Raw genomic sequence first — 23,508 nt, 5'->3', positions numbered from 1 at the left:
AATGGGAGTTTGGTGCTAAACACCAAGCACTGAGATGAATTTTGATTTTTCCTGCTTTATGCTTTAGCTATCCTTATTGTAAGCACAATGCATTGTGAGAAGCCATTACATAAAGGAAGACTACTCCTAAATAGTATAATGAAATTCAGACCATAAATCATGTGGGTTTTAAAAATAACAATAATATATAGCCACACAGTAATCTCCAACCCCCCAAGCAATTTTTTTTCTCTTTCTCAGCAAGGGATAAAATAATGTGGTACCATGGAAAGAAAACTGGATTTTGAGCCTAGACTTGGGTTCAAATCTCATCTCTCCTACTTACTACCTACCTGTGTGACCCTGAACAAATCCTTTTTCCATCCCTAGGTCTCAGTGTCCTTTATAAAATGAGAGGACTAGGGGAAGATAGGTGGCACAGTGGATAGAGCACCAGCCCTGTAGTCATGAGTACCTGAGTTCAAATCCAGCCTCAGACATTTGATACTTACTAGCTGTGTGACCCTGGACAAGTCATTTAACCCCAATTGCCTCACCAAAAAAAAAAAATAGAGGACTAGACCAAGTGAAACGTCCCCTCCAGCTCTGAATCCTACAGTCTGCTCACATGAAATTAGGTCCCTAAGAAAATTACTGTCCTCTCTTTACAGTCTGTCTTCATGTTATTCCCCTTTGCAAACTCCACTGCAGTCAACCTGGCCTGCTGCTATTTCCTGTAAATGATTATTACAAGCCTTTGCAGAAGGTTTCAACTCAAATAACCTCAATCAACCAACAAACATTTATAAAGTTCCTACTATGTGCCAGGCACTGTGCCTTCACACCCATAATGTGCTTGTTCCTCACTAGTGTGAGGACTCCTCATAAAATCCCTTTTCCTCCAAAACACAGCTCAGGTAGCACCATCTACAAGATGGCTTTTTTGATTCCCCTACCTGATGATGATCCCTCCTTCTTAAAGTTACTCTCCATTATTTTGCACTGGTTCTTGTCTGGGCCTGTGATTTAACTGGTGTAGGAAACTTCATGTAGAGGAAATTCATTCTACCAATACAGATTGCCAACTGTTCTACAATTTTGAATCTGAGACTGATGAGAGACTAAATCATTTGCCCAGGGTGACACTGCCAGGGTGTGCTCAGAAATAGAACTTGAACATACTCAGTTGTACCTAACTCCAAGGTAAACTCTCCATCTACTCTCCCATGCTGACTCTCCTATTATTATCATAAAGTATGCACTCAGTATTTATCTGTGTACATATTATAGCCCCCAACAGAATACAAATTCTCTGAGGACTGTGTATCTACAAAGCCTGACACAGGGTCTAACGTATAGCAGCCACATAATACAGTTGGTCGAATCGAATCGAACTCTTAGTTGGTTAGCTCAAACCAAAACTGTACCTTTGTTTCAATGGGGAACAGGAAAATGCAAATCAATGGCACTGGCACACTTCCACAGGTGTTCTAGAACCAGCTCAAATGAGCTGGAGAGATGATCGTTAAATTTTCAATGTAAACATTTTCACCTCAGAAAATGGCAAATGGGGAAAATTAGAATTTAATTTCTTGTTCCATTGATTGTCTAGACTTAAAAAGGTGAAGGAGAAAGTGTTAATACAGATTAAACATAAGAGGGCATAATTGTTGTTGTTTTTCAGGGAGCCAGTTGTTAAACATTTACCAGCACACCACTAAACACTTCACATTAATCTTCTGAGACTGAGGAAGTACAAGAACAACCCAGAAGTTAAACTAGAATCTGCTAAGTGGAAATTGAATTTCTGGCCTCTGTTGACATTTCTTCCTGCTGGGTAAACTCAGTTCTGGCATTGATCTCATTGGAATGCCATCAACCAAAAAGAGTATAGCACATGTGAGACAGGGAAGAAATGGGCAAGTGAATTGATTTCTGACAATAAGCTCAGTGGGGAATCCCCATCTCTAAATCTTTACTCCAAAAAAAAAAAAGTGTGTTCCAACTCATCAGATAATCTCTAATCCATGGATTCAAGTCATGCACGGATATAAAAAAGCTGTCTTGTATCCATGCTGTCTGAAGCAGGTCAGTTTGGTGAAAGTCTGAGAAGAAATATAGTATCACCCACCTCTACCCCCTTTGTTATAGGCTGTCCCCCATGCCTGGAATGCACTCCCTTGCCTTCCTCTCTGTCATAGAAATCTTAGCTCCCCATGCAGCGCAGATCAGATGCTAGCTCCTAATTTTTCCAACTTACCCCAGTAATCAGCACCTTCAAAAATTATCTTGAATATGCTTTCTACTTGTTTCTTGAGTGCATGTTATATCCTCCCGGTAGAACATAAGCTTCCTGAGAGCAATGACTGTTTCACTTTTGTCTTTACATCCCCAGTACCTAGAACAGACTCCTGCTCAGTCCTGCATTTAATAAATCTGTTGAATTTTCTCTTGAAAAGATGGAGGCCTGCCTGGACTGGACATGTAGACCTGCACTACCAACCTTGAATCCTTACAGCCTCAGGCTCCTTCAAAGATCATGCCCATAAACTAACTATACGGAGGTTTGTCCTCGTGCCTCTTCTCTGTTCCTGGGGTCACCCTCCTTATACTTTCTCCTCTCCCCTCCCCCACCAACATACATCATCAGACAGAGTAACATATTGATCTGCCACTACTTCACTCACCTCTGAGCTCTGCTTCTGGTACCCTGGATTTCACCACCATAGTCTCAGCTGCCTTCTCACCCTGGGTCCCTCTTCTACCCCTGCCTCATCCTCCTCTCATTGGGAAGTTCCTCCCAAAACCTCATTTTGAGGGAAGGCCCAGGTCAAACACCCTTCACTCTTCTCTAAGCTCTGCTTCTGATTTTCCAGAATTTACCATCATGCCCACTAGAGGGTACCTTCCGTCTCCTTTTTCCCACCCCTCACTTTTCAGTTCCCTTTTAGGTGTTGTTTTCCCCTGCATTTGAATGTAAACTCCCTGAGGGCAGTTACTGTCTTTCTTTTTGCTGGTATTTATATTCCCAGGACTTAACACAATGCCTGGCACATAAGTACTTAATAAATGTATGTTGACTTGATTTTCCTACCACAAAATAGATTACAAATGGTCAAATGGCCATTCAACTCAATTCTATGAGTATTTATTCAGTACTAATAGGTCCTCAGCATCACATTAGGCATTATGGGTGATATAAGAGAATAAGATTTTACTGAAACAGATTGTTTCTCTAAGGTCACTAGTGACCTCCCCAATCACCAAATCCAATTATCTTTATTTTTTTGCTGTTGTTGTTTTAGGTTTCATGCTCCCTAACCTCCTTGCAACATTTGATTTTTTAGACCACTTACTTCTTTTTTTTTTTTTGGTGGGGCAATGAGGGTTAAGTGACTTGCCCAGGGTCACAAAGCTAGTAAGTATCAAGTGTCTGAGGCTGGCTTTGAACTCAGATCCTCCTGAATCCAGGGCCAGTGCTTCATTCACTGCACCACCTAGATGCCCCCTAGACCACTTACTTATAGTGTATTCTCTCTCCTTCTTTGGCTTTGGAAACTATCTTTATTCTCCCATGATACAATGGAAAGAGCATTGACTCTGGAATCAGACTTCAATCTTATCTTGGATGCTTAATATCTGCATTACCTTGATGACCTCTGCTACTGAATTAAGTTGGTGGGAGAAACTCTTATCCCTGTCATTGATCTCCAGAACTCAGTCATCTAAGCACTCATATCTCAGGATACTGATTCATCTAAGACCATGGAAAAAATAAACACAAAAGAAACAAAGATGCCTTTGGCAAGGGTGGGAGTGGCAGGACTGTCCAGTTCCATTACCCCACCACCAGGAATAACTCAAAGCAACCTTCTCACTTGAAAGTCATCAGAAAAGAGAGAGAAAGATTGCCTGTTTAAACCTTTTGTGGTAGCATTTGGTTCCAGCTCAGTTTCTCCTGAGTTATCATTCCTGCTGGCTTCTGAAACAAGATACTTGGTCACCAAACAATACCATCCAATCAGTTACACATGGCCAGAAACTGACTTTCTGATATTTCATGCATTAGATTGGAGCCAGGCAAGAAGTACCACCAAGAAGGGCAAGTCTAAGAATGTTCCAAAGACTGGCTCCTCCATGACATGAAAAATGAGGGGTTTGGACTACATGGTCTCTGGCATTCTTTCAATTTCTAGATCCATAATCCAGTGATCTTTCTGCCTCCTTTTCTCTCTCAGAAAAGATAATTGCTCATCCTTCTCCATACTCTTTAAAGAGGGTATCCTGCAAAGGTCTCTCCTTTGTCATCTTTTCTTCTCTCCCTTAGAAATCTCATTCTTCTTTTACAACTACCCACTTCTATTGCTTCCTCTATAGAAGTAACTCCCAAATATATTCCTGTAGCCCTGATTTCTCTTTTGTGCTCTAGTTGTACCACTCCAGCTCCACCTAGATATTCTACTATGCCTTCAAACTCATATTCAAACCAGACTTCTCTCCCCAACTCTTCCTCTTCTTTTTCATCTTCCTCCTCCTCCTCCTCCTCCTCTTCTTCCTCCTCTTCTTCTTCTTCCTCCTCCTCCCCCTCCTCTTCCTCCTCCTCCTCTTCCTCCTCCTCCTCCTCCTCCTCCTCCTCCTCCTCCTCCTCCTCCTCCTCCTCCTCCTCCTCCTCCTCCTCCTCCTCCTCCTCTTCCTCCTCCTCCTCTTCCTCCTCCTCCTCTTCCTCCTCCTCCTCTTCCTCCTCCTCCTCTTCCTCCTCCTCCTCTTCCTCCTCCTCCTCTTCCTCCTCCTCCTCTTCCTCCTCCTCCTCTTCCTCCTCCTCCTCTTCATCCTCCTCCTCTTCATCCTCCTCCTCTTCATCCTCCTCCTCTTCTTCCTCCTCCTCTTCTTCCTCCTCCTCCTCTTCTTCCTCTTCCTCTTCTTCCTCCTCTTCTTCCTCCTCCTCTTCTTCCTCCTCTTCTTCCTCTTCTTCCTCTTCATGTTTTCCATCATCTTCTCCTTCTCCTCCTCCCTTCCCTCCTACTGTCTGTAGTATCGCCATTCACCTAGTCTTCTGTGCTGTAATGATTGGAATGATGCCACCTACTGGAGACTTGCTGTGGGAAAGCTCCACCATGAGGAAATGCCTCAGAGGCATTGTGGCTTTTCCATGGCTTCAGGAAATGATGTTTGCTCATGGGTGCTGTCTATCAAGGCTACCAGCCAATCAACTTGAGGAGCCTCCTATTTTCTGGGAGGAGACAGGAAGGAGGAGAGGAAACCTTCTAGGAGAGCTCTGGTGGCTTGTTGGGTTCCTGACTTCCCTCCTATTTTCTGGGAGGAGACAGGAAGGAGGAGAGGGAGCCTGCGCGGAGAGCTCTTGCGCTTTTGGGTTCCTGACTTGGTGGTGGTGGCAGCAGAGCACTTCACAGGAAATTTGAGGAAAGATAGGAATGCCAGGCTGTTGGAATTCTGTTTCTCAATCTTTTTCTTTCTATTTTCCAATAAACCCTTAAAAACCTAAACTCGTTTTATCAGTGATTTTAGTCAGTTTCCCCCAAAACTGGGGGAACAGATCAGAATCCACATTTAGAATCTTAAATTACACAGTGCCAAGATCTTGGTGTTACATATGACTATTCTCTCTCTTCAGGAGTTCAGATCTGTCTTCAGGCAATTACTAGCTGTGTGACTCTGAGCAAGTCACTTACCCCTATTTTGCCTCAGTTTCCTCATCTGTAAAATGAGCTGGAGAAGGAAATGGCAAACTGCTCCAGTATCTTTGCCAAGAAAACCCAAATGGGGCCACGAAGAGTCAGATATGACTGAAAATGACCAAACAACTCTCTCTAATATCCAATAAGTTACCAAGTCCTAATAATCCTAACATTGTCTCCCTACTGTCCTCCATTACTCAAAAACCTCATAACTTTCTTCCAGACATGACATATACCATATACCACCAAAATAATATATTTTCCTATGTCTTAACATACAAAAAGTGACTTGTTACTTATATGAGAGTCATCATATCATAAAGTACATCATTGGGGCAGCTAGGTGGCACAGTGGATAAAGCACCGGCCCTGGATTCAGGAGGACCTGAGGTCAAATCCAGCCTCAGACACTTTACACATACTAGCTGTGTGACCTTGGGCAAGTCACTTAACCCTCATTGCCCCGGAAAAATAAGTAAATAAATATAATTTTTTAAATTAAGTGCATCAGTGCATAAAAAGTACATAAAATCATATGTGTGTGTGTGTGTATAATTAGACCATCAACTAAAGCAAAAAGAAAAATCAAAATCACATTAGAAGGGTAAATATTTTAAGAAGATGCTACAAACAATTGAGTTTTATTTAACCTTCACTTATTTACATGAGCTGTTAATGTTCATTTGAGTGAGAAATGGGAAAAGATATTGACCTTTATAATCACCATTTCTTGTAAAAAAAAATAATCAACTTGGGTAAAGGAAGAGACCAAAAGATTTCACAAAACCACATTAGACAGCAAACACTTAATCTCCTCACTCAAACATTTGATCTTCTTACCAAACATCAATATATGCCATCCAAGGACAATACCAATTTAGAATACAAATTCACTGTAAAGGAGAATGATGGGATATAATAAGCAATAATTTCTCATAAAACTCTGAAAAACAAATCTAAAGAAAACTTGGCATGAAACCAAAATGAGCTACCTTATCACAAGAACATTCAAAGATAAAACTGGCAGGAAGACAACAGACATAAAATGGAACAAATTTATCAGTTTGTTTCATAAAATGATCTATTTTCATCATCAGTAACAGACAAGCCACCAGATTTGGACAACATCCCTGTCCCTGCTGTGCTATACAAAGAAGAAGAAGAAATGGTATTTAAGAAGATGAACTTGGGAAGAGTGACTGGACCAGACCATATGTAAATAACCAAGAAAGCTTGTGGTAGAGGTAATACAGTCTTGAGAATACTGATGAATGACTTCACAAAGTATCTCTGTGACCAAAAGAATGGAAAAATTCACAGACAGTATTAATACTCCCCCAAAGCATTTGAGAACATCAATAACTGCTAACCCATGTACCTGATTTCTCATCTTTGTGAAATCTTATTAACAATCTATATGCTTTTTAAAGGAATCCCTGGCAGACCTTTTAAATGCAGATATTCTAAAATAACTCTTTACAACAAAGCATAAAATCCAATCATATTTTTGGTCTGTTGACTACAATAAATAAGTAGATAGACAGACAGACAGATAGATAAATGAATAAATGGATAAATGGATGAATGAATGAATAATTAAACAGATTAATTCATTCATTCATTCATGGATAGAGATATATAAATGAATGAATGAATAGATAAGTGAGTAGATAGATAGATAAATGAAGGCATTTGATGGTTGGTAGAGCCAATCACAAACTTAAAAGTTCTCTTCTAACAAGGAATTTCTCATGTGCTAAGCTTCTATAAGATTCCTTGACCATAGAAATAACTCTATTCAATAACTTTTCAAATAATCGATGACAAGAGAAGCATAAAACAAAAAGATATATGCTCCCCAAAGGTGTTTCCACTCTCCTGGAGGGTGTTTTGTATAAGGTACAAATGGAAGAGGAATTTCTTTTAGATGGTAATTGGACAGTATCAAGGGCATAAAACTGAAAGGCTTTTGCACAACCATACCCAGTGAATTTTGAATTAGAAAGCAAACAACTGAGTAAAAATCTTTGTAGCGTATTTTTTTGATAAAGTCTGATATCTAAGATACATATGAAATTGATATAAATATATAATGAGTCATTTCCCAATAGATAAAGGACATAAAGAAATAAATTATCAACAACCATATGAAATTTTCTGATTATCACATCAAGGCTCTCGGTCTTATTATTCAGAACCACAGTTATTCAGGAGATCTGCCTAAAAGTCCATACAGTAAAAACTGAATGGATTAAAAATAACTATTGTTCAGATTATGAGGAAAATTTGAATATCCAGTCTTTTGAGGTAGTATCTCTGCAAGTATAGTTGGGATAAGCTCTATAGTTAAAATTGATTAAGAGGAAGAGAGTAGGGTAGATTGCATTTGGAAAACAATGGAATGTTTTTAAAGATGAAAAGTTTTTCCCTGGTGCAACTACAGCTACATCACAAATGTTCTCCCCAAAATATACTATAGTTGTGTGAATTTGGGATTTTCACAATTCCAAAGGAACTAAAGTTGTAGATGACTCAAAGGACAAAGGATAAATGTATGGTAGATGCAGCAACCTATTTCCAATCATTATCTGAACTCAAGAAAGAGTATGAAGAATATCACCAAGGAAGTGTATCAAGGGAAAAAGGAAAGGAACAAGCATTTATTAAGTACTTACTATGTGCCAATCACTGTGCTTTACAAATAGTATCTTATTTGATCCTCACAATAACCCTATGAGGTAGGTGCTGTTATTATCCCTGACTTATAGATGAGAAAACTGAGGCATATAGAGATTAAGTGATTTTTTTCCAGGATCAGAAGCATCTGAGGCCAGATTTGAGCTTGGGTCTTACTGACTCTAAGCCCAATGCTCTATGCATTGTATTATCTCACTGCTTTTATAATCAAAAAAGGAGGCAGACAGGTAACTACATCTACATCTACAACTTTAGTAAGGACAACAAGCAAGGTGACAAGGTAACAGATGAACAAGATGAAGAAGTGACTAAGAGAGAGCAAGGGTAGAGATATTAAACTAGAACCAGTGAGATCTGATAAGGAAAGAATAAATACAACAGAAAAGAGAAGAGTGTGGCAGCAGCTAGGTGGCACAATGAATAAAGCATCAGCCCTGGATTCAGGAGGACCTGAGTTCAAATCCAGCCACAGACACTTAACACTTACTAGCCGTGTGACCATGGACAAGTCACTTAAGCCTCATTGCCCTGCCCTCCCCCCAAAAAGAGTGAACTTTGTGACCCCTTTTGGGGTTTTCTTAGCAAACATACTAGAGTGGTTTGTCATTTCCTTCGCCAGCTCATTTTACAGATGAGAAAACTGAGGCAAACAGACTAAGTGACTCGTTTATGGTCACACAGCTATTAAGTGTCTGAGGCTGGACTTGAACCTAGGTCTTCCTGATTCCAGGTTTGGCACTTGATCCACTGGGCCACCTAGTTGCCTCATTCAATGTATAATGAAACCCAGTGTTAAAAATATAATGATGACAAGAAGAATGACAGTAAAATCCTATGCTCTCTACAGGCTCTTTCATCAAAAGCTCTACTTATGAAATCTATTTTAAAATAAAGACCAAAGTGCTTTACTAAGGATAGCAGAGAAAAGCTATCTTGAAATCACTCAACTATTTATTTTCTTTCCTATCAAACATTTTTTTCTCCCCCTCAACTTCCACCCCCAACCCCCTGCCAAATATACTACTGCTGACAGGAAAAACTCAAAAACAATTTGATAATTTTAAAATACTAAATATAAAGAACAATTAGCTCCTGCTTTAGGAAAACAACAAGCAAAACCAATCTCATTTTCCTCAGATTTGGAGGGGGGGCAAGTGGGAGGGGGATACTTCATACTCAACAATCTAACCCAAGAATAAATATATAATTTAAATTTGTCAATCTGACAACCAATTATTTTTCTAAGTACATCCATCAGTATATGAGTGCTATTTTAAGATAAAAAGTTCATCAATTCAACATTTGTCTCCTATTTCAGTTTCAAAATTATCCCACACTTGGCTAAGCAAAAATTTTAAAAAGAAATATGTAAAACCTAGTCACTTACTTTAAAAGAAAGAGAGATCAGCAAAGGATAAAACAATTTATTCAATCTTGATGATAATGAATGTTAGCTGAATTTAATTGAATCTGGAAACTGGGAAGTTTGTTAATTATGTATTATTTCTGTTTTATGGATAGGAAATATTTTTTACATTTGTCAACTGAACTATCACAATAGGATGTGAATGGCAATGGAGCCTGGCTAGTCAAACTGTGGAGCAATGGTTAGAGTTTAGTTGTGGGCAGAGGTCCTAAGCCTTCTAGTTAACTGGTTAATGTGCATAGACCTGTTTGTTTTCTCTCTTCCCATACAAGTAATAAAGAAATCTCAAGAAATGCTGGTTCATATAAATTCTGCAAGACCAAACCTACTTATCATTGCTGTTCATCAATGTTTCCCCAAAACTAGCATCTTGTACAGAAGGGCACTAAGACCCAACAGCAGGCACAAGTGTAAAGGGCCAGTCTCTTTACCTGCCCACTTATTCCATACTCCTTCACATCAGCTCTTTCTCCATACTCAGGCATACTCCCTTTACCCTAGATTCCCAATTCACTCCTCCTAACTCATTCTAGATCCTCTCAAACCATCCTGCTCGACTCTACACCCACACACTATCTTTTCTCAAACACCAGCATCAAGGATACATCCTGAGCCTTTCTAAGTAGCTATGGGGATAATAAGCAGTTCTGAAGAGCTGTAAGTCCTCATCAATTCTATGTGTAACTGCTTGCCTTTTGAAAGCAGCCTTCAAATCTAAGGAAAGAGGCTTATATGGTTTGGAAGTTTCCAGAGCCAAAAGTTTCCAGGGTCCAAAAACTAAAAAGTCAAGGCAGTAGGGCTTTGACATCAAAGGGAACAGTTTTGATATCTGAGTCAAGAGTGTGGGAAACAAGGGGTCAGCTAGGTGGCACAATGGATAAAATAGCAGCCCTGGATTCAAGAGGGCCTGAGTTCAAATCCAGCCTCAGACACTTGAAACTTACTAGCTGTGTGACCCTGGACAAGTCACTTAACCCTCATTGCCCTGCCCCCTCCCCCCAAAAAAGAGTGTGGGAAACAAGAGGTCAACATCTGGCTTCTTGGTATCTGTGTTATGCAAAGGCAGGAATTGGACAAGGTTCTGGGAATTGAGAGTTAAGAAAAAGGTAGGGCAGTCTGCAATATCATTTGCCAAAAACCAGGCAAAATTCTGTAAGAGGTCAAAATAGAGGTGTCAAGCAACCAGGTCTCAGTGGTCAAGGTAAGCAAAGGTCCAGAGAGTCAGGCAGAGTGAAATGTTGCCAGCCAAGGAACCTGCAGAATGAAGAAATGAGTTTGTTCCTAGGGCACCTGGCAGATAGTAGGCACTTAATAAATGTTTATTATTGACTAGTGCAATATAATTTTGACCTCTGGCCTCTTTATGCCTTCTGTTAAGGGTGGGTAGGCATAGACCTATAGGTCACATAATACCAGAATGTTAAGGATGTAAGGAGCCATAGAAATCATCTAATCCAACCCTTTTTGCTTACAGATAAGGAAATTAGTAAGTGGTAGAGCCAAGATTTGAACCTGTTTTCTGACTCTAAATCAAGAGCTCTTTGTATTACATCATATGCAAGAAGTAATTGCAGCTGGCGGAGGACAGAGGCTTCAGGTGTGCTCTGATCATAGTAAAACCACCAGAATGTGGGAGAGAAAAGGTCTTCCAGCAACTAGGAACAGTGAGTTAACCCTTTGCCCCATGTGCTCTCTAAGCTTAACCTCACATTCTTCTCTACCCTGTATGTACTTATGGGTGTGTGTCAGAAACCTCAGGGAAGGTGTTTTGTACAAACTATTCTTACTATACTACTTTCATAAATATCCCATTTCTAAAAATTGATTGGCTGACTGCTTTTATATCCACCGATAATCATGGTGGTAAGGCAGAGAAGGACACTAGTGGGGGATCATGAACTTTAACAATTCCACTTCCTCAGAACTGCCACCTAAAACCCTGAAAGGACTTCTAGCACCCAAGTTCTAAAGGTTCCTACTTGCCACTGAGAGTAAGACTTGAGAGAGTAAATCCATAACAAGAGATACAGAATATAAGCTCCTTGGGGTCAAGGAGTGTCTATCTCTGTCTCTCTCTCATTTGTATACCCAATGCTTAGCCCAGGGAATGGCTTAGTACTTAATAAGCACTTAATAAATTAATTTTTAGAAACTCATTTATTTTTCACCAAGGATTTTTTATTTAAATCTTATGCTCCCAATATATGTTATTTTGTTTTGTTTCTCTTACTCCCCCCCCCTACTAAAATTTAAGTTCCTTGAGGGCAGTTACCAGATTTTAGGCTTCATACCAACTGTAATAAATGCTTAAATGTATTAAATTTACCTAAATATCCATTTCATTATTGCACATAATAATCAAGAGGCACTGATATAATGGGAAAAGTGCTGGATATGAGCTCAGAAAATGTGGGTTCAAATGTAGAGGGGCAGAGCCAAGATGGAGAAGGAAAGACATTAAACACACAGAGCTCCTGACTCAATTACCCCCAAAACAACAATAAAACAAGCCTTGGAGCAGCAAAACCCACAAAAAGACACCTGAGATTATTTTCCAGATTAAAGGTGGCTGTACTGGGGGCGGTTAGGTGGCGCAGTGGATAAAGCACCAGCCCTGGATTCAGGAGTTCCTGAATTCAAATCCAGCCTCAGACACTTGACACTTACTAGCTGTGTGACCTTGGCAAGTCACTTAATCCCCACTGTCGCACAAAAAAAAAAAAAGGTGGCTGTACTAGGCTGTGAACAGAGTCCAACCCTGTGATCACACCCACACAGAACCCACACATGCAGCGAACTTACCCGCGAGCCTCTGAATCAACTGCAGCACTGACATCTTCTGCAACTAAGCTTACTGTTAGGTGAGAGTGCTTAACAGCTGACGGGGGGGAAAGTGCAGGAGTGTCTGTGGGACCTAAGGAGGAATTCAGCTATGGCACCCCAGCAGGGAAGCAGGAAGAAATCCTGAGCCAAGGGAGGCCCAGGTTGGGGAGGGGCACAGACTCATGGAAGCTGAGAACCACATCAGCACTCTGCTGGCTGGTTAACTAGCAAATTGGCTTGAGGTTACCTTAGGACCAGAAAACAGGCCAGGTGAGAGAAAAACCTGCCCTCCCTCAAACCAAAACACCTGGGACCCTCTGAAGCTTCAGACAGTGTAGCTTGGAAGTAGGGCCCCACAGTCAAGTAAAAATGGCAAGATGAGCAAGCAAAGAAAGTTGAGAACAATAGAAAGTTTCCTTATCAACAAGGAAGATCAAGGTGCATGCACCCTCAGAAGAGGATAACAACCTCACGGCCCCTACATCCAAAGCTTCCAAGAAAAATATGAATTGGCCTCAGGCCATGGAAGGGTTCAAAAAGGACTTTGAAGAGAAATTAGGAGAGATAGAAGGAAGATTTAGGGAGGTAGAGGAAAGAATGGAAAGAGAAATGAGAGCAATGCAGGAGAGTCATGAGAAAAAGTCAACAGCTGGAAAAGCCAAATGGAAAAGGAGGTAAAAAAGCTGTCTGATGAAAATTATTGCCTAAGAACTAGGATTGAATGAATGGAAGCTAGTGACTGTATGAGAAACCAAAACACAGCAGAGCAAATCCAAATGAATAAAAAAATAGAGGGCAATATGAAATATCTCCTTGGAAAAACAACTGACTTGGAAAATAGATCCAGGAGAGATAATTTGAAAATCATTGGATTACCTGAAAACCATGACCAAAATAAGAGTTTAGACAGAATCTTTTTTTTTTTTTAGTGAGGCAATTGGGGTTAAGTGACTTGCCCAGGGTCACACAGCTAGTAAGTGTTAAGTGTATGAGCCTGGATTTGAACTCAGGTACTCCTGACTCCAGGGCCAGTGCTCTATCCACTGCGCCACCTAGTTGCCCCTAGACAGAATCTTCCAAGAGATTGTCAGGGGAAATTGCCCTGATATTCTAGAAGCAGAAGGCAAAATAGAAATGGAAAGAATCCACCAATAACTTCCTGAAAGACACCCCAAAAGTAAATCCTCCAGGAATATTGTCAAATTCTGGAGCTCCCAGGTCAAGGGGAAAATATTGCAAGCAGCTAGATAAAAAAGGAATTCAAATATTGTGAAGCTATAATAAGGATAACACAAGATCTAGCAGCATCTACATTAAAGGACCAGAGGGTATGGGATATGATATTCCAGAGGGCAAAGGAACTGAGACTACCGCCAAGAATCATATACCCAGCAAAACTCTGTATAATCTTTCAGAGGAAAAAATGGTATTTCAATGAAAAATAGAACTTTCAGGCATTTTTGATGAAAAGACCTGAACTGAATAGAAAATTTGACTTTCAAAAACAAGACCCTATTGAAGCATAAAAAGGTAAACAGGAAAAAGAAATCATGAGGGATATTAAAAGATTAATCTGTTTGCATTCCTACATGGGAAGATAATACTTTGAACTCATAAGAACTTTCTCAGTAAGGAATTCATAGAGGACACAGGTGTGAACTGAATATGAAGGGATGATATCTGTAAAGCATTTATGTTTTGTTCCTTGTGGGGCAAACAGGGTGGGGTGTCTTATGTCTGGGGCCGAATTTGAGCTCAGGCTTCCTGGGTGCAGGGCTGGTGCTTTGTCTATTGTTCCACCTAGCTAACCCATGATGACATCTTTAAAATAGGGTTGAAGGATAGGAGGAATAGACTGGGGGAGGAGGAAGGGGAGAGGTGATCTGGGGAAAGGTGGCTCACATGAAGGAAACCAGAAAAAAGCTTATGGAGAGGAGGGGAAAAGGGGGAAGGAGTGGGGGAGTGAGGGAACCTTACTATCATCAGAATTGACTCAAAGAGGGAATAACATATATACTCAAGTGGGTATAGTAATATATTTTGCCCTGAGGGAAAGTGGAAGGGGAGGGAGATAAGGGGGCAGATTAGAGGAGAGAGCAGTAAAAAGCAAAACACTTTCAAGAAAGGTGAAGATGTTCTGCATAACTGCACAAGTATGACATATTGAATTCATTGATTTCAGAGGGAGGGTTGAGGAGGGAGGTAGGAAGAAAAATTTAAGAAAACAGAATTAGCTCAGGGGTCTTGATCTCATCATAGTGGGCTCAAGGAGGGAATAACATTCACACTCAATTGGGAGGAGTAATCTATTTAACCCTACAGAAAAGTAGGAGGGGAAGAGGATAAGGAGGGAAGGCTGAAAGAAGGGAACATAGAGCAGGGGAGGGGGAAGTCAGAATTAAAATACTTTTGAGGAGGAATAGGGAAAAATAAGATAGAAAATAAAGTAAATCTCATGGGAAGGGAATAGGATGGAGGGGAAGTTATGATGATTGACTATAATAGCAAAATGTAAGGTACCTAACTTTGCTGGGCTATTGTGAAGAAAATTCTTTGTCAAGTTTAAGGTACTATATAAAAGTTATGATGAACAGGATGCTATCAGAAAAACCTAGAAAAACCCACATGAACTGAAGCAGAGTGAAATGTACTGTATACAAAATAACAGCAACAGTGTAAGATGACCTGCTGGGAAGCATGTGGTTATTTTCAGCAAGGCAATGATCCAACATAGCCCTGATGGACTTAGGAAAATTGCAACCCATCTACAGAGAAAGAACTGATGGTATTTGAAAATAGATTGAAACACATTTTTAAAATTTTTTTCTTTGACAATTCCTTAATCTGAAGCTTTGTTTTTTAACTGTTTTCTCTCACAGCCTAATAACTACTCATCTATAACTTATATTGAAATGCTTGAGTTCTTGGGGGTGGGGGTGGGAAGGAAGGGAGGGAGGAAGAGAAGTTGGAACACAAAGTTTAAAAAAAAATTGATGTCAAAATTTGTTTTTACATATATTTTGGAAAATAAAATTCTAAACAGAAAATGTAGGTTCAGTTTCCAGCTCTACTTCTTACTAGCAGTGTGACCTTAGTCAAATCCCTTAAGTTCTGTCCACCTCATTTTTCTCATCTGGCAAATAGGTATAATAACAATTATACTACCTATACCAGTGTATAAAGAACTTATGTGAACACAATTTATAGCCATAAAGCACTATATAAATAATTAGACCAACATTCATTATTTTCAAAGTACCTATTTTTTATCTTTTAAAAACACACTAAGAAAATATTTTAGTTCTTCACTGAAAAAAAAGAAGTTCTCCACTGAGCAAGAAAAACAATCTGAATTTTTTCATAATCATATATTTTTTTCTTTATTTGATATATGCAGAATTTTTCCTCCCCTGAAAAGGGGGAAGAAAGGAGGATGAGAAGGTTCCCCATGAGTCAACAGTCCATCCTAGAGAAAGATAAAAGAAAAAAAATCTTTGTCCTGAGACTCCTCCTCAAATTGGAGGCTCTGGGAGGAATCAGCCAATGCAAAGATGATCCTCTGGGCAAAGAGTACTTCCAATGTGAGAGTCCAGGAGCCGAGTGAACTTCCAAGGTGAAGAGGTATCTATGGAACAATAGAAACCCCCCTTTACCCCAACCTCTTTTCAGTTTCCTCATGTGTGTTGTTCCAACCTTCCTCCCCTGCCCCAGCCCCCATTAGATTACAAGCTTCTTAAGGACAGGGCCTTTTTCAAAATTTGTATATTTTGCATTTGTATTTAACAAAATCTTTCATAGATTCATCACCACATTTCATTCTTTATAGCCCATTCCCCTTACAAGCAGGGCTTGAAGTGAAGGGTAATTGTAGAGAAGTAGTGGTTTCATTAGAAAAATGAAGCAGTAGAAATTTTTTTTGGAGGGCAATGGGGGTTAAGTGACTTGCCCAGGGTCACACAGCTAGTTAAGTGTTAAGTTTCTGAGGCCAAATTTGAACACAGGTACTCCTGAATCCAGAGCCAGTGCTTTATGCACTGCGCCATCTAGCTGCCCCAGTAGAAAAATTTTTAAAGAGGTCTCTTTAGGCCCATCTAAGAAAAAATATTAATGATATTAACAATTATAATAGCTAATATTTATATAGTAGCTCAAGTGTTGCTAAGTGCTTTATATTTGATCCTCACAACAATCAATACACAGGTGTATAAATACACCTTTAAATAAGAAAATAAGGAATACAAAAATGCCAACTGGTTGAAAAACTAAGAAATATATGTTTTTCCTTATCTTTTTCAAAGAAAAATAATTCACAACAATACTGTGAATTATATGCTATGATTATCCCCATTTTGTAGATGAGGAAACTGAGACTCTAAGAAATAGTGACTTTCCCTTGGTCACATAGCTAGTAAATGCCTAAAGCAAGATTTAAACTTAGGTCTTTCTGACTCCAATTCTAGCTAGTAGTCTATCCACCAAGCCACCTAGCTACAACAAAGGGATAGTATTACATCTTATTCTGTCTCCCTACAAGACCTGTTAGTTAGTCAAGGGGTTAGTTCTTTATCTCATTGTGTAAGTCTGGTGAAATCTCTGGACCCCTTCTCAGAACAATGTTTTTAATTAAACATGCAAACTAAAATACAGAGGATTACAAAGGAAACCAATTATGTTGAAATTCAGTTACCAATTTTTTAAAAATATATTAAGTTCACAGATTTTAGATTTAGAACGCCTGACTAGTCCAACTTATTAAATTTACAACCGAGGAACGTTGTGGCATAAAGAGTTTAAGGGACAGCTTAAGTGACTATACAAGCAAAGCTGAGATTTGAACCTAGGCCCTTTGACTCTAAATTTAGCATTCTTACTATGCTTCATAATGTTTCCCATACTGATCAGCATACAGGTTTTTCTTGCAACTGTATGAGGTGAGTTCTAAGTCCTTCATTAATTTTTTAAAAGCTGAATTACTCAGAACCTGTGAAATTCCACTCCTGTTTAAAGTAGCTATTCCAGGGGGAGAAAAAGGGCTGTGTTTTGGATTTGGTCTCAAGAGTAGTCCCTGTTTTCCACCATAGTCCTACTTTGATCTCTCTTGATAGGGTGGAAGTGGACGTGACCCTGAATACTTTAAGAATATACCAATCAGGGCAGCTAGGTGGCACAGTGGATAAAGCACCGGCCCTGGATTCAGGAGTACCTGAGTTCAAATCCAGCTTCAGACACTTGACACTTACTAGCTGTGTGACCCTGGGCAAGTCACTTAACCCTCATTGCCCAGTCAAAAACAAAAATTTTTTTTTAATTTAAGGGGGCAGCTAGGTGGCACAGTGGATAGAGCCCTGGCCCTGGAGTCAGGAGTACCTGAGTTCAAATCCGGCCTCAGACACTTGACACTTACTAGCTGTGTGACCCTGGGCAAGTCACTTAACCCCAATTGCCTCACTAAAAAACACATAATAAGAATAAGAATATACCAGTGTTACTAGCTGTGTGACCCTGGGCAAGTCACTTAACCCTCATTACCCCACCAAAAAAAAATACCAGTGAAATTTATACTTTAAATAGTCATATCAAACTTCAGTAGAAAAGGGGGCCACTAGACTGTACATAAAGATCCCTGCAGGTCACAAATTGACTTAGAAAACCACACATTTTATGTACATCTGTTTGTTTGTTTTTAGTGCGACAATTGGGGTTAAGTGACTTGCCCAGGGTCACACAGCTAGTAAGTGTCAAGTGTCTGAGGTCACATTTGAACTCAGGTCCTCCTGAATCCAGGGCCAGGGCTCTATCCACTGCACCACCTAGCTGCCCCAACACCACCTAGCTGCCCCTTTTAAAAAAAAATTCATCAACAATTAAAATCAGATGGGAATTACATTTTAATCTTATTTGGCATCACTTAGTATTGTGGGCTGCATATGACCCCTGGCCTATGTTTGACATCTGTGTTCTAGAAGATTCTACCGAGCAGCAAAAGCTTTGAGTGATGTCCTCTCTGACTTAGTTCTGTGGGCCCATTTCTGTCCCTACTCATTAAGTAATACATACCCTGGGATTAGAGGTTGTCCATCATCTTTGCTATGAGACTATGAGATGCAGACTAATGTAGGGGATAAAGCACAAATCTCGGAATCAAGATAACCTGGGTTATCTTGATGGGCCATGTGACCCTAGGCATATATATCACAGTAACCTCTCATCACCCCAGGGAGCTCTGTAAAATTATAAATTGCATAGAAGTTCTACTAGTGCTAAACTCCTAATCTAGGGACCCTTATACCAATGAAATCAATAAATCCAGTCAAACAATAGAAGTCAAACCAATAACTGAAGAAAGGAACAAAAATTGCATTCCTCTGAGGTCAAGGAGTCTCAGGCCCCAAGTAGATTCTCTTAGGTTTTAGGACTTGATGGAGAGATCCCTTTTTTAATATCCTGAGTATATGTAATTTGTAATCTTTCCTTTTTACAAATATATAGTGAGTAGGGCATTAGAGTTGAGGTCAGAGGACTTGGATTCAAATCCCATTTCTATCCCTTTACCATTTGTGTGACTTGTGGCAAGTGACTTAAAATCTCCAAGCCTTTCAACTTCCCTCTGCTATAAAATGAGTTCGTTGGACTAAATAATCTCCAAAGTCCCTTCCAGTTCTAAATCTAAAATCCTACGATTCCTCCTTAATCCAAAATCATTGTGGCAGAAGACCAGGTTAACCACAAAAAGTCTGAGTTGAACACTTTTCACAAAAGCCAATATAGTTACTTTCAGGTACAAAACACGTTACTGTGTAAGTACTTATGGGTTAAGTAAAAGGAGATCAATGATAAACGTTCTAGGTCAAAGAAACACAAGGATTCTCTCACATATAAGAATGTACAATCAGATGCTCTGGTTGAATTAAAATCAGCCATTCTGTAACCATTTGAGAGCCTATTCAGTTTAAAACACTGTCATAGATGGGAAAGATTGAAAAGAAATCTTTCATTTCCTGAGTCTTTGGTTACAAAAGCAATTGAATTCCCCTTAAGAGTAAGATCCTGACATTTCAGAGGGAAAGGAGTATTTAGACTCCCACAGACATGTCTATATTAGTGAAATTTTATAAAGTGTCCCTATGTTCTACTAGAGTTACTAAAGGTTAGTTGACTATAGTGCATGGTTTCAGAGTTCACCTGAAAATTTATTGTTTGATTCAATCCACCAAGCATTTTCTTAAGTGCTTCTATGTTAGGCCTACCTTTAAGAAGTTTACATTCTATCATGGGAAACGAAATATACATAGAATATTAAGTATAAGAAAGGTTGTGTATTATATGTTTATCGATAACATTGTACAGGTCATTTCTAATCATGAAAATGTTGAACTCAATGATCTCTGAACTTCCTTTATTTTTGAGAAGGAAGGGAGATAAAGGGAAGGTGGGAGGAAGGAAGGGAGTAAAGAAGGAAGGAAGGGAAGGAGGGAGGAAGGGAGGAAGGAAGGGAGGGAGAGGGATGGAAGAAAAGAAAAAGAAAGAAGGAACAAAGAAAAGCAGGAAGTAAGAGTACAGACCCGGGATCGTATTGGTGTTCTACCAATGCAGGTCATCAATTATTCTGTAATGTATGGCATTAGAGAATTGTCTGATGCACTAAAAGGTAAAAGACTTGTCTCAGGATCACGGAGCCAGTATGTGTCAGAGGTCACATCAAGAACTTGAATCCTGACTTCCTGACAATGAGGAAGGCTCTCTATCCACTACATTTTGCTGCTTCTCTTTATTAACGCTAATGTCGGTTTTTATCAATCATATTTTTTTCTGTTTTCCTAATCTAAGGTGGCTTTAATTTCCTTTCTGTCCTCTTAATGTAATGTGGCTTAATTTAATTTTTAAGCCAACATTGATTAAGCAAATACCAAACTGTATTTCTGGAAAGTGGAGAAACCCTACTCAAGACTGGTATGGAAGTTAGTATTTGGCAACTCTGCTGAGCTAGTCATTTTATGAAAACATTTTAAGACTGTCATAAAATTTCTTAGAAGATTCCAACCAAACGCATGATGTCCCAGAGGGTGTTAACTAAAACACAATATGTATCAATCTTGCCAACAAACAAAAACAATCTCCGCTAGATGAAACAGAATTAGTTGTCTTTTTAACTCACCTCTCTTGCATGAGTAGAGAGCCAAAGTCATCATCCAAAGCAATACAGCAGTCATCTTCTTCTGTTGCACTGGGAGAGGATTTCTGGGACTCCCCTTGAACAGCTGCTATCCTGTGAAACTCCTTCAGTAACCTCAGCTCATTAAAGTTGCCAGTAACTGGTTCAGCTCCCATATGTCCATGTACATTTGCATGAGCTGGAGCTGATGTTTGATTCAATTCCATCTCAAGCTCTCTGGAAATGACTCCTCCATCTTTGTTCTCCAAGTACATATTTCTGATGCAGTTCTTATCACCTAAAAATGGATCCAAAAATATACATATATCCAACTGTCAGTATCACATTATACAATTCTAGCCTGAGAGTTCTGTGCCATGAGATTATCTTACAGATGAGAGAGGCTGATTATGATGTTCTTTGATTTACTTTAATAATTTAATCCCTTTGGATCAAGCGTTTACTATCAAATTGCCTCTGAATTTAAGGGCTAATATGAAGTTAGGGTATATTAATATTCAGACTCAGAATTTTCCACAGATTAGTCTTCATCATGTAAATCTATCACCCAGTAGCCTAGGTATTGTTGACCACATAGCAGCATATGAAACTGCTATGACCTGCATTGGTAAAACACCTTTTACTTAACCCATAAGTACTTACACAGTAATGTGTTTTGTGCCTGCTCAAACATAGCAGGTTATCTCATAGATTATCTCAGACCTTCTGAGATGAGTAATTTTAGGGAGAACCATGCTTACCCTGAGTGAAATTAGTAACCATGTGAGAAGGGTTAGAAATGATTTTCTAACCAATATCTTGAAGATTCAATCCTGATTTCCTCCATTCTAAAGTCCTTCTTGATCAAATCAAGTCAACTCTCCTTGGCCCTAGTCACACCTATAAACCTCTAAGGATCTTGGTAAGATAAAAACAACCCTTCTAAATTCTTGTTAGGGCAATAAAAAATTGGTCTGGAGTGAAGAGTAATAATTAGCCCTAGGTTGAGTGGTGGTCTGCTATCAGCTCTTCTTTTTAATATAGCCTATCTCCAAATTAAGTTGACCAGGGGGCAGCTAGGTGGTGCAGTGAATAGAGCACCAGCCCTGGATTCAGGAGGACCCGAGTTCAAATCTGGCCTCAGACACTTAACACTTACTAGCTATGTGACCCTGGGCAGGTCACTTAACCCCCAATTGCCTCACCAAATTAAGTTGACCAATCAGAGGTGATGATTACACATCCCTCAGGAACACCTCCTCTTTGAAGGGAATATTATCTGTTACCCCACTGCCACTAGGAGTCTTTGGTCTCAGAGAGATAGCCAAATGACTATCCTTTTACTAATAACACAATGGTCTATTAATAAAATGATTAAATTACCCAGAAACTATGTCTCTCATAGTTTTAATCATCACAGAAAAGTCAATGTGTGATTCTGGTTAGAAAGAGAGCTGAGTCAGGTATTTGGAACCCATTCACAAACTTTTCTTGTTATTTCTGTATTTTTATAGGTTTGTAATAATAACATAAAAGAAAAAGGACAAGATGGGGAAGGCAGCTGAGAACATCCTAGTAAAAGAAGAATGCAAGATTCATTTTAAATTTTCCTATTATTTTAACTAAGGTATCTTCCTGCTACTAAAGTCATAAAATAAAATATGCTTGTTTATTTGAATTTCCAAATCAAAGGTAGTAAGCAGGTGATCTCATGGGGAAGACTAAATTGGGATGTAAAAATAATAATAATATAGTTATTGAGCAAGCTGCCTAAAAGGAGCATAACATGCATAATAACTTCATTGAATATTGCCTCTGGCTCATTTCTGTACTCATAGATTATTTACATACTGCAAATATCTAAAACTGACCCAATTACAGTGAGAATACTAGAGTATTTAGTGTCCAGATAGAAAACTATTCTCAAACTCTACCACCAACAGGATGTCAAATACATTATTCACATAAAATATGGCATTTTTCAGGGAAAATGTAAGCCTATTATGGTTCTGCCTACCCTTAAACCTATTATCATCTTTTATAAGCAGAACTCATTGGCCTCATGTGAAAGGACTTGAAGTCATATCTTATTAACTATTTGATACATATGAATGACACAAAACTATTTTGGCTTCACCAAAATAAAAGTAACAATTCTTTCATCTTGTGGATTCTTTCTCCAGTGATATCAAAATGTCATTTGGTCTTAAAGAGAAAATTCTTCATTGATACAAAGGAAAGATAAAGACTGAAAGATTCTATCGTGAATCCTGAGGTCACATTGAACCAATGAATGAAGATAATAACTGCAAATACTTTGTTCTTTTCCAGGAAAGAGAAACTGAACATTAAGTTGTCAAGGAGAAAGTTATAGATAAATATGTCAGGAGACTTGGTGGCATTCTGAAGTTAGAGCTGAATGTGAAGAACGGTTTAAAAAGTTAATGTCTAGGCAATACAAGTCAATGTATAATTTTGTAACTGTAAAATGAATGATAATAGATCGGAAAATATCCTAATAAGCACTATATAATATTTATAAAACATGTTTTATCACCCTAAGCCAACTATAAAAAACTAACACCAGGGGCGGCTAGATGGCACAGTGGATAGAGCACTGGCCCTGGAGTCAGGAGTACCTGAGTTCAAATCCAGCCTTAGACACTTAACACTTACTGGCTGTGTGACCCTGGGCAAGTCACTTAACCCCAACTGCCTCACCAAAAAAAAAAAAA

General features: G+C 39.2%; 1 protein-coding gene across 1 annotated transcript in view; it reads right to left on the bottom strand.

Moving 5' to 3' along the window:
• OCA2 (OCA2 melanosomal transmembrane protein) overlaps positions 1–21,048 on the bottom strand; it is a 621,653-nt gene extending 600,605 nt beyond the window's left edge. The window contains exon 1 of the mRNA XM_043996561.1: positions 20,777–21,048. Within this exon, the coding sequence (XP_043852496.1) occupies positions 20,777–21,048 (272 nt within the window). The remainder of the gene's footprint in view (positions 1–20,776) is intronic.
• Positions 21,049–23,508: the final 2,460 nt, after the last annotated feature.

The sequence above is a fragment of the Dromiciops gliroides genome, chromosome 3 (assembly GCF_019393635.1).
Source record: "Dromiciops gliroides isolate mDroGli1 chromosome 3, mDroGli1.pri, whole genome shotgun sequence".
Taxonomy (NCBI): domain Eukaryota; kingdom Metazoa; phylum Chordata; class Mammalia; order Microbiotheria; family Microbiotheriidae; genus Dromiciops; species Dromiciops gliroides.
Note: the sequence above shows the minus strand (reverse complement) of the source record. Positions and strands in the feature narration are given on the sequence as shown.